Source organism: Festucalex cinctus, chromosome 8 (genome assembly GCF_051991245.1).
Source record: "Festucalex cinctus isolate MCC-2025b chromosome 8, RoL_Fcin_1.0, whole genome shotgun sequence".
In the NCBI taxonomy this organism is placed as follows: Eukaryota; Metazoa; Chordata; class Actinopteri; order Syngnathiformes; family Syngnathidae; genus Festucalex; species Festucalex cinctus.
Window position 1 is genome coordinate 10899227 of NC_135418.1, and position 14561 is coordinate 10913787.

The 14561-nt window shown below is 41.1% G+C and overlaps 1 protein-coding gene across 2 annotated transcripts in view; it reads right to left on the minus strand.

The window, feature by feature from the left end:
• cdh4 (cadherin 4, type 1, R-cadherin (retinal)) overlaps window positions 1–14561 on the minus strand; it is a 223985-nt gene that overhangs the window by 82357 nt on the left and 127067 nt on the right. For both annotated transcript variants that reach the window (XM_077528441.1, XM_077528442.1), the window contains exon 3: window positions 1267–1493. In XM_077528441.1, the coding sequence (XP_077384567.1) occupies window positions 1267–1493 (227 nt within the window). The remainder of the gene's footprint in view (window positions 1–1266; window positions 1494–14561) is intronic.

Consider the following 14561-nt stretch of genomic DNA (forward strand, 5'->3'; position numbering starts at 1 on the left):
GAACAACAGGGTTCCAAAGATTGACCCTTGAGGGACCCCACATGTCATGGGCATTCGAGCCAGATCTGAAACTTCCAAATGTCATTAAATAAGTCCTTTCCTCCAAGCAGGACCTGCACCATTTTAGCTGTATCAACTGTATCAAAACGCTGCACTAGCATAAACTCCATCCCTCTATCAGTGTTCAATTTTATAAAATGAGTACTTTCATAAGAGCTGGTTATGTTGTTCTCTGATGAGGTCGGGAATTTTATTGAAATGAATCAATCAATTTGAGTTCAAAAAGTTGCTGAGTTAATTAAAAAAGATAACACTTTCTCAACAATCTTGGTTAAGAAGGGAAGGTTTGAGATGGGTCTATAACAGTGGTGTCAAATATATGGCCCGTGGGCCAGATAAGGCCCGCAAAGGTGTTTAATTAGGCCCGTGAGATAATCTTGACAGTAAAAATAAATAAATAAATAAATAAATAAATAAATAAATAAATAAATAAATAAAAACAAAAAAAAGTACTGTCGGCCCAAATAATCAGACGGCCAAAATCAAAGCATATAAATTCATCAATTTCACAAGCAATCCTCAGATGAGTAACACAACTTGGTCATTATTTTACACAACCTTAAGTAACGGTTTGTTGGAAAAAAAAAAAAAAAGATAGACCAACCTAAATCAAACAACCCTGTTGATTAAGACACACATTCACTTACTGGGAACACAAACACATACGACATGGATTAATATCCCATAACTTTATTAACTGCGCCACACAATACATTCTGGGAACAAGGTATATATGCAAAACAGTTAGATATAACATGCCCAGAACACATATGGGCAAAATGTTGCCGCATTCCATTTGTGTTATTTTTTTTGAACAAATATTTACAGTTGAGTCCCGCTATTTAGGGCTGGCTGCAAATAGCAAAAATCTGTGAATAACTGATGCCAATTGTTATAAACCATGATTTTACCCATTCGGCCCACTTGGTAATATATTTTCCTCCATGTGGCCCCTGAGCTAATATGAGTTTGACACACCTGGTCTATAATTTGCTCACAAAGAAGCAGCCACTGTTCTTTTTCAGAAGTGGCTCAACGTTCAGGGGTTTAGGAAACTAGCCTGAGTTGAAATATCAATACAACATCCTTATATTTAAAAAAAAAAAAAGAGTGCATGTCGATGTGTTTCTGTTTAAATTGGGGTGTTGGGTTAGCAAATGTGATTTTTTTTGTGTCTGTAAAGGAACTAAAAAAATACTCGGGTACCTTTGTCAAGGGTAAAGGGTGGGGATGTCCAGCTGGTGCGAGCTTAACCGTGGTCTCCCAGATGTGCGGGTCAAAGAGCTCTCGGGCAGTCACCATGAATTGGACGGGTTCCGAAAGGTTCGCAAACTCCTGCTCGGCGTAAACAGCCCCATCAGGCCTCACGCTGAAGTTGGGGTCGCTACTAACAAAGCCCACCTCTCTGCTGTGCTGGCAGTCCTCAAACTTCACTGCGGGGAAAAACACAGAGAAAGAGGTTACAGAATTAGAGAACATCAAAGTGAGATTTACTTCACGAGGGTTTGGCAAATCCTTGACACATTTTAAGATTAACCTGCACCCATCAAAACATATCTTGAAATATCTCATCCCTTTTGCTGTCACTTCTGATTCCTCACTTTGACATCTCTGGCAAAATGAACTGCTTATCTTTTTTCTGAACCAGATACACAGGGGAGCCTAATTCTCTTTTGTATCATTCTTCTTTCCAAACTAGACAGATAGCAATGTCAAAACAGAATTTCTCTCCTTCTCCAGGGAAAGCTTGAAGAATAGGTCCAAAGGATATTAGACTGAGTGGGCTGAATGCAGCCGAGGATTTGCTGCCAAGCGCAATGGTGTCATGTTTGTTTCAGGCACATGGGATGGTGTTTTTGGTGTGTATCTGCATTCATCTTTACACTTCACATAGACTTTGTCAGGGATTCCCACAGTGTCAGATTAAGAATGCAAAGGCGGTCTGGTTTAATAATTACATTTACTTCCCCCAGGCTTTCCACCTCTGCGCAAGTTTGTTCCCACCAAACTCATCCAAGCATGCTTTTATAGACTGGGGCGCAGTCATGCTAGAACAGAAAGATCCTTCCCCAAACAGTTCGATGGTGAAAGCGCAGAAGTGTCCAAAATGTCTTGTTAAAATCAAGAAATAAGATTTCACGGGGACGAAGGGATCTCGTCTTAGCCCTTATCCATTATGTCATTCCCCATCCTGTCCATATATCGCACGAGTAAATGTTTCGTAAATATTGCAAACATACAGAAGCAGCAGAGATGACGGGCGCTTCTGTGCAGATATTTAGTGACAGCTGACATGAATATGCCATTACAAAACCCCAAACAGAGAACAAACTGACAGCATCAGACGGACACAACAGTTTCATCCTACTGCCAAATTTGATCAATGCTCAATGCATCATCATTCCATGATTCACAGCATGGCTCAATGGCATGCGTGCCGAGAATAAATGATGGGTGGTTTTCAGCATGGCTGCCTCGTTAAGACACAAACACAAAGTTGAAACGCATGTGTTGTGATCATATCTCAAACTCTGGCTGCTGATAAAAAGACAAATTGATTTCATAAATCACCCAGGCAATAGAGCTACTGTGCTGAGCGATGGCAGAGCGATTTTTCAAAAATCCAGTCTGAAGAATTATACACAGCCAGCTTTTTTTTTTTTTTTTTTTTTTTTTATCAAGTCATCTATTTAATTTATTGCTCAGCTTCCTGTCAAAAGTAGCTTCCAAACAACAGGCTAATAAAGCCGAATCTTCTCCGCCATTTCAGCTTAGCATCAAACAAATGACGCTGCTTGTGTTCACCATCTGAGTAATTGCACACGGAATGAAATGGAGGTAAACACGGCTTCGACAATGTGTGCATCTGTCTTTGTTGGCAAATGCCATCCATATTTTTATTAAACAACCTATTGAACAATGTCCTTCTGGGAGTGAAAGCCTTTGTGCAAAATTATCACTTGGCTTTATGCCGCGCACAAAAGCGAAGGTGATTTAACAACAGGTTGTGACAAGAAAACAAAGACCTGCTTAAAATTGGCCACAGATTAATTGTGATGGCGGGCGTGCATTATGTAAATGGCTTCAATTTACTTGAACTGAGCAGGCTAATTGTTGTCACCCAGACAGGTCTCTTGTGGCGCAGCTGGTGCAGTGACACGTGCCACTTAAACATGTGTGTTTATGTTCCACTGTGTGTGCGCGTGCGGTTCTGCGCGTAGGAGTTTGTTCAGAGGACATTGAGTTGACGAAGTGGAGCCGCAGCAGAGCCTTCATTTAGTCTTAATTCTTCAATAACACAGGCAAAGACTCGAAGGATCACTCGTGTGTATTATGTGTTGTGTACCAGTTGGCACACAAACTTAGATTTGGTTTATGAAACATATGTAGCACGGTAAGCTTATTCTTAGTGTTATTATTATTTTTAGAGAAGGAATAGGACATCTTCTGTTGCAGAAGGAGTTGTGTGCCTCTCCCTTGTGCAGAAACATGGAAAAAAAAAAAAAAGGTTTGCAAATAATGTGTTTTGGGACAGCAGGGATAAGGTGTTTGACAATGTGTGTTGGGAGTAGACTGCAAATATGCTTACAATGTTCATAATTGTCACACATGGACTGATTACTGTTTTACGTGGTTTGAATAACCGCTAATACTGTACTATCTGTCACCGGTAAAGAGTTCTTCGTTTCTTTTTTTTAGGTGACGGCTAATCAGGGCACAATATGATTGGCTTCTTGCAGATTTGATTAAAGGAGCCGCTTCTTTGAAGTTATTTTTTTTTCTATTTAAGTTTTTAAGGTGCCAGCGAGTACTAATTAGCTCTAAGGACAACATGAATAGTCTGTCTGTTCTAATAATAGCTTACCACCGATGGGAAACTGAGGTACTAAGAATAAATGGGGGGAAATTATATATATAAAACTATCAATATGTAGGAAGTTCTAATTATGTGGGAAGAAAACAATGATTATTACAAAAATAAAAATATTCATCTATTCGTTAATAAAATGTTTTATGTCTATTGTTTGCAGTTCTATGCTCTTGCCTGCAATGTGTACGTATGTTTGTATTCTCATGAGAATTGTATACATATGTTCATGTTTCAGGACATATGAAATGTTCAGCACACTTTTCTAGAGTCATGATTCCTACATGTTTGTGAATCACAAAATAATGGGTTCATTAAATAATCTACAGTAGAAATACAACTTGTATCTGACTACTTCCAGAGGAGGGCGAAAAACGAAGCCCTCTGGTTTAATAAACTGCCTGACAATTATTTTAGGAACAATATAACCAGCAGAGCATAGAGACCATTTTTAATGTGTATGGTGCTTTTGGTTCAGAAACATCCCTTCTGCACAAGCAATTTCCTATAAAACAGTATCCGCATTAGGATGTTGCATACCGTTGTGAGCCATTTTGTAAACATGTTTGTGTGTTTCTCTTTGTGTTGATGTGTCCTACCATCCACAACATTGGCTGACAGGCTGCTGAGGGTGTTGTCATTCCGCTTGGTTACTCAGATCTAGACACATGCAGCAGAAAAAAAATGATGCCCAACAGAGCGGCTAGCACATTGCGGAGGGGGCTTAAACTGAGTAGCTGAAGTGCTACAGTATGACGGCCAACAACCAACTATAACTCCATCAAGTCATGCGTTTGCACTTTGTCTCTTCCTGCTTGCAAATCATCTGCAGTGACCTTCCGCCATTGCTGTCAATCTTAGCCTTCTGTTCCTCCCACCAAATTCCTTCGAACGCAGACTGAAGTCTTTGGTGGGTCATCTAGCACTGGAAAAGTGACAATGACAGTGACTACATCCAGTGGTGTTGTCCAGGATATACGCGGGTACGTCTACCTACTTCTAAATCCTCAATTTTGTGTCTACCCACTTCTGAATCCTCCTTGATGAGCAGTTTTTGCGCACCATTGACCATTGATCCCTTATTGGCTAATTAAACACACGAGGACTGATGCGCCAATCAGAGAATGAGTTGGGCGGGTCATGCCGAGGACTTCATCGCTAACACGGGAGGTGTCAATTCCACTCGAGTTGATTGACAGATCACTCCGTCTCCTGCGTGATAATACTAAACGTGAGCGAGTCTGAAATTAATAAACGTCTTTCCAGTGAGTGACGGCATGTATCCAAACAACATACTGTACATACTATGAAAACAGCATTCACAGATAAGTTTTAAAGTCATTTCCAAATAAATCATTGTTTTAAATGTCCTGGCAGCAATATGACTGACTAGAATAGACAGAGGAGGATTTTGCCGCCAATAAATTGTAGTTAAACTGTGCGTTTCGGCTAGGCTAACTTTATGAAATGTCATGTAATACCTAACGTTAGCAACTTACACCTAAAGTAGCTGGATTAGGATAATGTAGGGAACCCGTGTAATCGTTTCAGTAATTGTATAATTAACCCAGTTTGCAAAGACTTTTATGCTAGTTTTTATGTTTAATGAATAAAACTGTAATGAATGCCCAGGTCAGAGATTATATCAGTCCTCCCTTATATTTAGGTCTAAATAACTTTAGCCAAGTTCTTGTATTTAAAGTATTGTAGTACACTGAGTACTTAGCCCTAACTTACATGATGTTGTTTAATTTGATAGTAGATAACATATTATTCATGTTTGCGTCCTAATAAATACATTTTACATGGAAAACTGCTCATTCACGATAATTTTATTATTGTGCGTCATTACAAATGATGGCATTTTCTTACACGTTACAGTTTCTAAAACAGTGTGTTTTGCGTATACCCACTTCTCCAGGGACCACTGCTCCATTGACAACATCAAAACGACTAACTGCAAAAGAAATAACAAAAGAAGCCAAGGTCGAAAGGCTTTGTCGCTCAATTTTATCTGTTGTAACTGATCAATAGAGAAAGTCAAAAGTTCACCTGAATCAAACAATATGCATATTACCATAGCTGCAGTTTTCAGTGCACACTGCATTAAAGCAACTTCTAATGGCATGGCCTCTCATGCAATTAAATATGATCACCAAAATATGACACACTAGACTCTATACACATAAGCAAAGCTGACTTCAATCTGAACTTGTGCTGATCTTCTTTATGCTTCACCTGAAATGCACCCAAACTGTATTGAATTTGGATGCCGATTATGCTAATGACGCATGGAAGGTGAAGAGATCAGTTTCATACACTCACTCTCGGAAAGGTATTGATTTATGACCTATGCCAAAGGAGACACAAGCAGAATGGTTTTAAAATCCTAATTAAGTGGTTAATAACTTAAGGACAAAGGTGTTTGGATTTGGCAGAGGTTCGTATTCAACACTGTTTATTAATGTGCTAGTCATTTGCATTTTGAGTTAGATGTGTTAAACACTGCTTTAAATTAACTTAACGTAGCTGTATATTTAAGTGAGCTGGCCTACTACGTAGCTGAGCTACAGGCATGGCTGCTCACGACAATAGTTGATATATTACAGCCTGGACTGGTACTCAAATCCATATTTGCATATTCATTTACCATTTAACCACCAAATATCCGCAAAAAACAAAAACCCAAAACCATTCGAATAGGTTACCCGTCATAATAATAAAAAAAAAAAAAAAAAATACAAAATCCAACTTGATAATAATGGTAAATGGAGTACAGCTATATAGAGCTTTCGCTACCACATTTGTTGTCCAAAGTACTTTACCAAGCCTCATACTCACTTTTTTGAAAACATATCGGAGTGTACATATGCAGCATACGCGCACACAGACGTTTCAACCGAGGGCAGGGGTGGGCAAACTCAGTCCTCGAGGGTCAGAGTCCTGCAGATTTTGGATGTTTCCCTTCTCCAACACAGCTGATTCATATGATCAGCTCGTCAGCAAGTTCTGCATAAGGCTGATAATGATCCTGTTGGTTGGAATTTGCTGTGTTGGAGAAGGGAAACCTCTAAACCCTGCAAGACTTCAAGGACCAAGTTTGCCCACTCCTGACCAAGGAAAAGGTTTTCATTTTTAGTTAAAAATATTTTACTTTAACCTCCAAGATCCCTTGCTGGACAATATCCGACAGAACCCAGGGTGTTTTTTTTTCCTTATTTTTTTTCTCTCCACTTTTGGTATTAAATTGACTATCACACTATTCTATTTAACATTGTCTAGTACCACATTTTATGTAAATCATTGCCCACTTCGCATCCTGATGTGGGGTTTCCAAATCTGCGTCCTCTTCTCAAGGTTTCTCATTTGTCTTTTTTTTTTCTTTCTTTTTTTAAGTTATTCCTTGCACTCCTTTGTGGGGTTGATAATATCTGTCAACTGTGAATGTGTGAAGCCCTTTCAGAATATGTTCTGATTAAAGGCTATATAAATAAACTTGATAACGCACTACAGAGTGCAGAGGTGAAATATGAAAATCCCACTTTTTATTTGCCATTTTTGGGGGTCTCTTGAGTGCTTTTCCACCACTCAAATGTCAAATAACACTTCTCCCAATGCTGAGCTCAATAAGTTAACGTGCTGTTTTTAACTCATTCATAGCCATTGACAGCTAATGACGCAGTTTCAAAATAATTGATCCTAAACTGTGCTTCACGGTTCAAACAAAAAAAGGAAGTTGTGACTTTAGAGTCTTTAATGTGTGTGTGTGACATGGTTAGTGCTAGCACGTCAGTGAACATGTATAAGCAGAAGCGGCAGAAACTTGTGGCACACTTTTTTGCATATAGTAATACATTGATGAGTATGTGTATGTAATATGTAAGTGAAACAATTGTAGGTGTGTGTGGAGAAAGTGTTGTCAGCTCCCATCAGCACACATTTCTCTTTTTCAACTGCTTGTTATTAGGTGCTGTTCATGTACATGATTGAATAAGACCTTTGTCACGTTGACGCTTCACTTGTCGCACCTATGCGGCCAACGTCAGCCCACACACACATGGCATCCACTCAATGCCTCATTTGTTTTCCATCTATCGCCTCCCTCCTTCTGCAGGTAGAACATCTGTGAAAGAAGACGCTCCTGCCCTCCATAGTGAAGGCGTAGGTGCCTACAAGCCTGTCAGGATACCAAGGTCTTTATACTGCGTGAAACCAGACGATGTTGTGTGGGCCACAACCACAACAAGCTGATTTTTATGGTGTTGAATTTTCCCTGCTCCTTGGTTTATAATGGCATCCGAATAAAATGTTTCCAAGGTAAGAACGAGGCGCAATGAGCTAGCTGCGTAGCGGCATAAGAATACGTTGTCACACGGCACAAGAAGGCACCTTTTGTTACCAGCATACCGTTTTCTATTTATTGGCGACAAGTGTTTTTCATACCAGTATCAATTTTAATTTTGACTTTACTTAGGTACAAATTTGGGTTACATTGCCGCTGTGGGAATGAAACTCCATTGGCCGCTTTGAGTAGCTTATTAGAGGATTTGGCCAGCCCTGGCCCTGCCGTTTATCTCTGCATTAGCCTCCTCTCATGTGTGCATTCATGAGGAGGCTTGAGGAATGAAAAAGGAGAAAGGGCCAGATAAAGTGGCAGAGTGGGAGAAAAGCAGAGCGGATGCAATTAAAGGACTGGATCAGAGATTGAAGTAAGTTGCAAGCGTCAGTGATTGATACAGTTTCTCTCCTCTTGTCTTGCGGGGTATCAAGATTTTTAAAATGAGAACATGACAATAAAAAAATGTCATTCTCATTGTGTGCTGTTTACTTGGTGTGTTTGGGTTTCGTCTTTATGGATATTGTATAGTTACACATAATAAATATTAAATATTTGTCTAGGTAATTCATGAGCAGGTCAGATGAAGTCTGTCCTGACACGCCGTATTTTCTGGACCAGAAGGCACACTTAAAATCCTTTAATTTGATCAAAAACTGACAGTGCACCTTGTGATCCTGAGCGCTTTATGTATGGATGGATATCGGCTTTTCAGTTTGTCGTCTTTAATTAAAATTCCTTTCTATTAGGTTCACGTTTTCTTTCTCATGCGTATTTATTCACGACCAGGCGTCTATGTTTTTGTTACACCGTAACGAGAGCTACTTCCTGGTTCTGTGACTGAGAATCAGGAAATGGAATCCTACTATGTTCATGCTGCAGTCGCCCATGAGTCCCAAGGCAAAATGAGCTTTTCTGGCGGCATATTTCTAATGTTACAATGTGGGACCGGACCAGCGCAAGGTAAATGACACCGTCACTTTCAATAGCTGCCAGGACCAACCAAAAAAAGGTTCTATGGTAAGTGCATTGATTGCTCAACAGCCGTTGAACTGTCAACAACCAAGATAGCATTTAGCATTAGCCAAATTAAAAACACAATCACCTGTCAACGGATTGACTAGCGATGTTCAAACTTTTTTTTTGTCTGTCAGAGGAGCCTCTCCTCCGCTTGAAGCAAACCTCATGTAACTGCATGGCAAACAAAAGCGAGCGCGACACAAAACTACCTGATACAACCAAGCATGATAGCGCTAAATCTATCAAATGAACATACGATGCAATTAGACTAAACTATTTAACATACAATGCTTCTCAAATATAATGTGCCTTGTAACCTTGACCGCCTTATTTATGAAAACATTTTAAAACAGACCCATTGATGTTAGGCCAAATAATACGGTGCAGCCAATGGTCAGAACACCACATCCGTCTTGTCCTTCAGCCCGTCATTAATGGCTGCCCAACTTTTGGCAAACACTTATGCATTTTTGGCAAGTGCTTTAAGACGAGAAGGACTGATGATGGATGTAAACTCAATCAGTGTATTTATTCACGGCTTTGCATCATAACGCATTCGTCGAAAATGTGGCCATCCATTAATGAAGAGAGGAAGAGACGAAAGACCAAAGTGCCTACCTCTGGTATGAATAGTCTCGTAACCTAATAATAATTTATAACCAAAATAGTGTAAGGACATATTGAATGCCTCAATAGGTTCATAGTTTAATGACCAAACACTCTGCTTGAAATCTTGTTTGACTTCAGAGTGTCACATCGGCAGCAACCCACGTCGAAGACGTGTAATCTTCCTCCTGATCAATCCAGAATGTGCATCAAACAGACAATGCCTGAGAAAGACCCCAATTGATCCCCAAGCCCCGTGTTCTATGATAATGAGAAACTATCCTTTTGAAATATAACAGACTACAAAAACACTTCTTTTTTTCTCCCCATCTAACTGGATCCCACTCCTTGGACGGACCGTGCCCTACAGGCTTACCATTCGATTTGGCGCAAGCAGCGAAGGAGCGGCGCTTATCACGGCAATATCTTTTTTAAAGAGGTGAAGCAAGGAAACAGCCTCAAGGCAATGTCTGTCTACACAATGTCTGTTATCTCCTTGTACAATGTAATGATTTTACACAGCCCAAGGCGAAGTGGTGGGACACTTGGGCCGAATGAACTTTGGGCTGGGATCAAGGAACAAAAGGGGCTTCTGGGTAATATCAGTGTCTTTCACTGAGCCATATAATTACTGTGATGAAAACTCATTATTCTCATGTAAGTACTTTTTTGGAGGTCTCACACTGCGCAAAAGAAAATGGTTTAATGTGAGGAGCAAACTTTTTAGTTTTAGATAACGTTTTAACTTTATAATAATTGACGTAGGCATCAGTGCCTTCCATTAAATGAGAGAGAATTTTTGGGATTTAGTAGATGCGCGTCATGTTTTGAAGACTGCAGCAGCTCTTAGTATTTAATATATGGAGGTCATCCTAAAACGAGATGTCCTTAGAGACGAGGAATTTTCTTCCACATTCCGTCACCCCTCACTATGTAGTGGAATCTGCCTTCGTCTGTGATTTCTACCCATTTCACACCAGCTTCTCCCCCTTTGCGTTATTAGCATAAATGTGTTTGAATACATCCCTGGTGATTGTTTAGCTGCTGTGTTCAACATCTTTATTTGATTCCCAACAATTGCTCTAATTAACACTCCCAAAATCCGCAGAGGAATGAGCAGAAATATCTTATTATGCCTGACAGACTAATTTAAGGTATGAGGTGCTCAAGGATGAGGCATCACTTTTTGATCAAAGATGTATCAGAACATCTAAATTAGGTAATTATAATAAATCAAAGAATCAACATTATTTAAGTCTGGCTGTAACTCTGTGAATAAGGTGCATTAATTTATTAGAACAGGGTGATGTTGCAATGCTGACTTGTCAATATAATCACATTATGTTGTTTACCTCTCCAGCCCAGATCATGACTTAAAAAAAAAGAAAAGTAAAACAGTGATCCCTTTTGTAATGTTTTTTTCCTCATCCATTGCACGCTAATCCAGTCTCTCCTCAACCCCCAACAAGGGAAAGTGATAGTTAGTCTCAGCACTCGTGAGACGAGGGACAAGACTAATCTGTTTATCCTTGAGAAGAGATCAAAACCATTACAGGGTTCAAGTACACAGACTGATATATGACCCTCCCCCAATGCTTTCAGTCATCAGTCATCAGCCACCTTCACCTTTTCCACTTTGTGGAGCCAACATGAGATTGCTGTTGTTTGTTAATTTTTGGGGGGGCCAAATGTCATTGTGTATAAGGTGACTGTTTTGTAATATCTGTCACTTTTTAGCAAAATATTCACCAAAGTTAACCTGTGGTGACGGTTAAAACTTTTAAAAAAGTGTGACACAAATTAGATGTTGAATGCAAATACTTTGACTTTTAAACTACTTTATTGATTTTTATTGATACCCTAGTAGTGTCAGTATGACTAAAATGTATTAATGAGATGAGATGGAGCAAACTATTTTATCTTGGTAATTTTAACAGGCAAATTATGGTTATTAATAATATAAATTCACTTCAGAACAGACTGTGTTTAATGAGTAAGTCATTTTGAACAAATGCATTACATCGAGTTTCAAATGACAATTAGCGCTACCTTGCATGTACTTGAACAAAAATTATCACGTGTAATCTGATTAATCACCACCCTCTTTGAGATAAGCCACACTTCAGTCTGAAAACTACGTGGTCCTTCCAGAGTGCAATCCTTTCTTAAGAGGCAAATCTGATTACATTTCAAAAGATATTTCATTTGAGGTCACTAACAAAAAAAAATTAAAAAAAATCACTTACATAACTAATACATTTGCACCCAACATTTTCCAGTTGTATGTGTCCCATAGCAATCACAGCGGTCGAATCTCGGATTCAGGAGGAGCAATGTGGTTTTCGTCCTGGCCGTGGAACAGTGGACCAGCTCTACACCCTCAGCAGGATCCTCGAGGGTGCGTAGGAGTTTGCTCAACCAGTCCACATGTGTTTTGTGGATTTGGTGAAGGCGTACGACCGTGTCCCTTGGGGAGTCCTGTGGCGGGTGCTTCGGGAGTACGGGGTACCGGGCCCCCTGATACGGGCTGTTCGGTCCCTGTACGACCGTTGCCAGAGTCTGGTCCGCATTGCCGGCAGTAAGTCGGATTCGTTTCCAGTGAGGGTTGGACTCCGCCAAGGTTGCCCTTTGTCACCGATTCGGTTCATAACTTTTATGGACAGGATTTCTAGGCGCAGCCGAGGCGTTGAGGGGGTCCGGTTTGGTGGCCTCAGCATTGCATCTCTGCTTTTTGCAGATGATGTGGTGCTGTTGGCTTCATCAAGCCGGGATCTCCAACTCTCACTGGAGCAGTTCACAGCCAAGTGTGAAGCGGTTGGGATGAAGATCAGGACGTCCAAATCCCAGACCATGGTCCTCAGTCGGAAAAGGATGGCGTGTCCTCTCCGGGTCGGGGATGAGATCCTGCCCCAAATGGAGGAGTTCAAGTATCTTGGGGTCTTGTTCACGAGTGAGGGTAGGATGGAGCGGGAGATCGACAGGCGGATCGGTACAGTGTCTGCAGTGATGCGGACTCTGTATTGGTCCGTCGTGGTGAAGAAAGAGCTGAGCCAAAAGGCGAAGCTCTTTATTTACCGGCCGATCTACGTTTCAACCTTCACCTATGGTCACGAGCTGTGGGTCGTGACTGAAAAAACGAGATCCCGGATACAAGCGGCCGAAATGAGTTTCCTCCGCAGGGTGTCCGGGCTCTCCCTTAGAGATAGGGTGAGAAGCTCGGTCATCCGGGAGGGACTCAGAGTCGAGCTGCTGCTCCTCCGTGTTGAGAGGAGCCAGCTGAGGTGGCTCGGGCATGTGGTTCGGATACTTCCTGGACGCCTTACTGGGGAGGTGTTCCGGGCATGTCCCACTGGCAGGAGGCCCCGGGGTCGACCCAGGACACGCTGGAGAGACTATATCTCTCGGCTGGCCTGGGAACGCCTTGGGATCCCGCCGGCGGAGCTAGTGGCTGGGGAGAGGGAGGTCTGGGTTTCCCTCCTAAAGCTGCTACCCCCGCGACCCAACCTCGGATAAGCGGTAGAAGATGGATGGATGGACTTTAAGTGTGACTATTTCTGTACAAAACAAGATTTCTGAAGATTTGTGATGAGAACCATTATTTTAGTCTTTCTTTTTTTTTTTTTTTTTTTTTTTTTTTTTGTGTGTGTGTATGTGTGCGTGCGTTTGCGTGCGTGCGTTTGCGTGCGTGCGTTTGCGTGCGTGCGTTTGCGTGTGTGCGTTTGCGTGCGTTTGCGTGCGTGCGCGTGCGTGCGTGTGCGTGCGTGCAAATACGTATAAATTTATACTCATTCATTCACCTAAAACCTTATAAATATCCCATTACCCTTCGCCTTAACCAGGTACTTCAGAATCTTGCCAGAGTCGTGAGATTTAAATGGTCAGGAGACCAGAGAAAAGGTCAGAAAAAAAAGAAATAAAGAGAAAAGAAAGGTAAATCAAAGTGAAATCCAGCACCGACCAAACACTTCCTGCCTTCCCCATGATTACAAAATCAAAGTCTTACGCCAACCCCGGAAGCCTCTAAATTCCAGCAAATTTAGCGAGATCTCAAGAGCCCAGAGGAAAAACTAAAGAGAGGAAGGAGGGAAGGATCGATAAGGCAGAGTGAGATCCATAGAAGCCAGTACATCCAATCCATCAAAGTGAAGTCCAGCACCAACAAGACCCCTCCTGCGTGGTTACAAAACCAGAGTCTTATGCCAACCCCAGAAACCTCATACTTCTAATAAATTAAGATCTCAAGTGACCAGAGGAAAAACTAAAGTTTAAAACTTATTTTAGTCTTTCTGATGTTTTATATTTGAGGTCGAGAAGGAAGGTTGAAATTCTTGGATGAACGATAAACAGATGTCCAGCCCTTGCCCTTCCATTTATTTCTTAGAGTTTCCTTTTGACAGTTATCAGAGAGATCGCTTGTGATTCTTCAAGCCGGCATACACCAATCCCACAAGAGTGCACGGCTAAACCTCATTATCTGCTATCGATAAAGGAGACACAATAGGAGAGGAGAGAGCAGCTCTCCGCTCACTATGAGAGGGAATGGGCGGTTGGTCTCCTATGGGCAATGCAGCGAAACCATTATTCTTATCACTACCGGGCAACTCACTGTGGGCCAGGAAAAAACCTCTCTGGAAAGGTCAAATGAGAGTGTCTCCTAATGTGTGTGCTTAT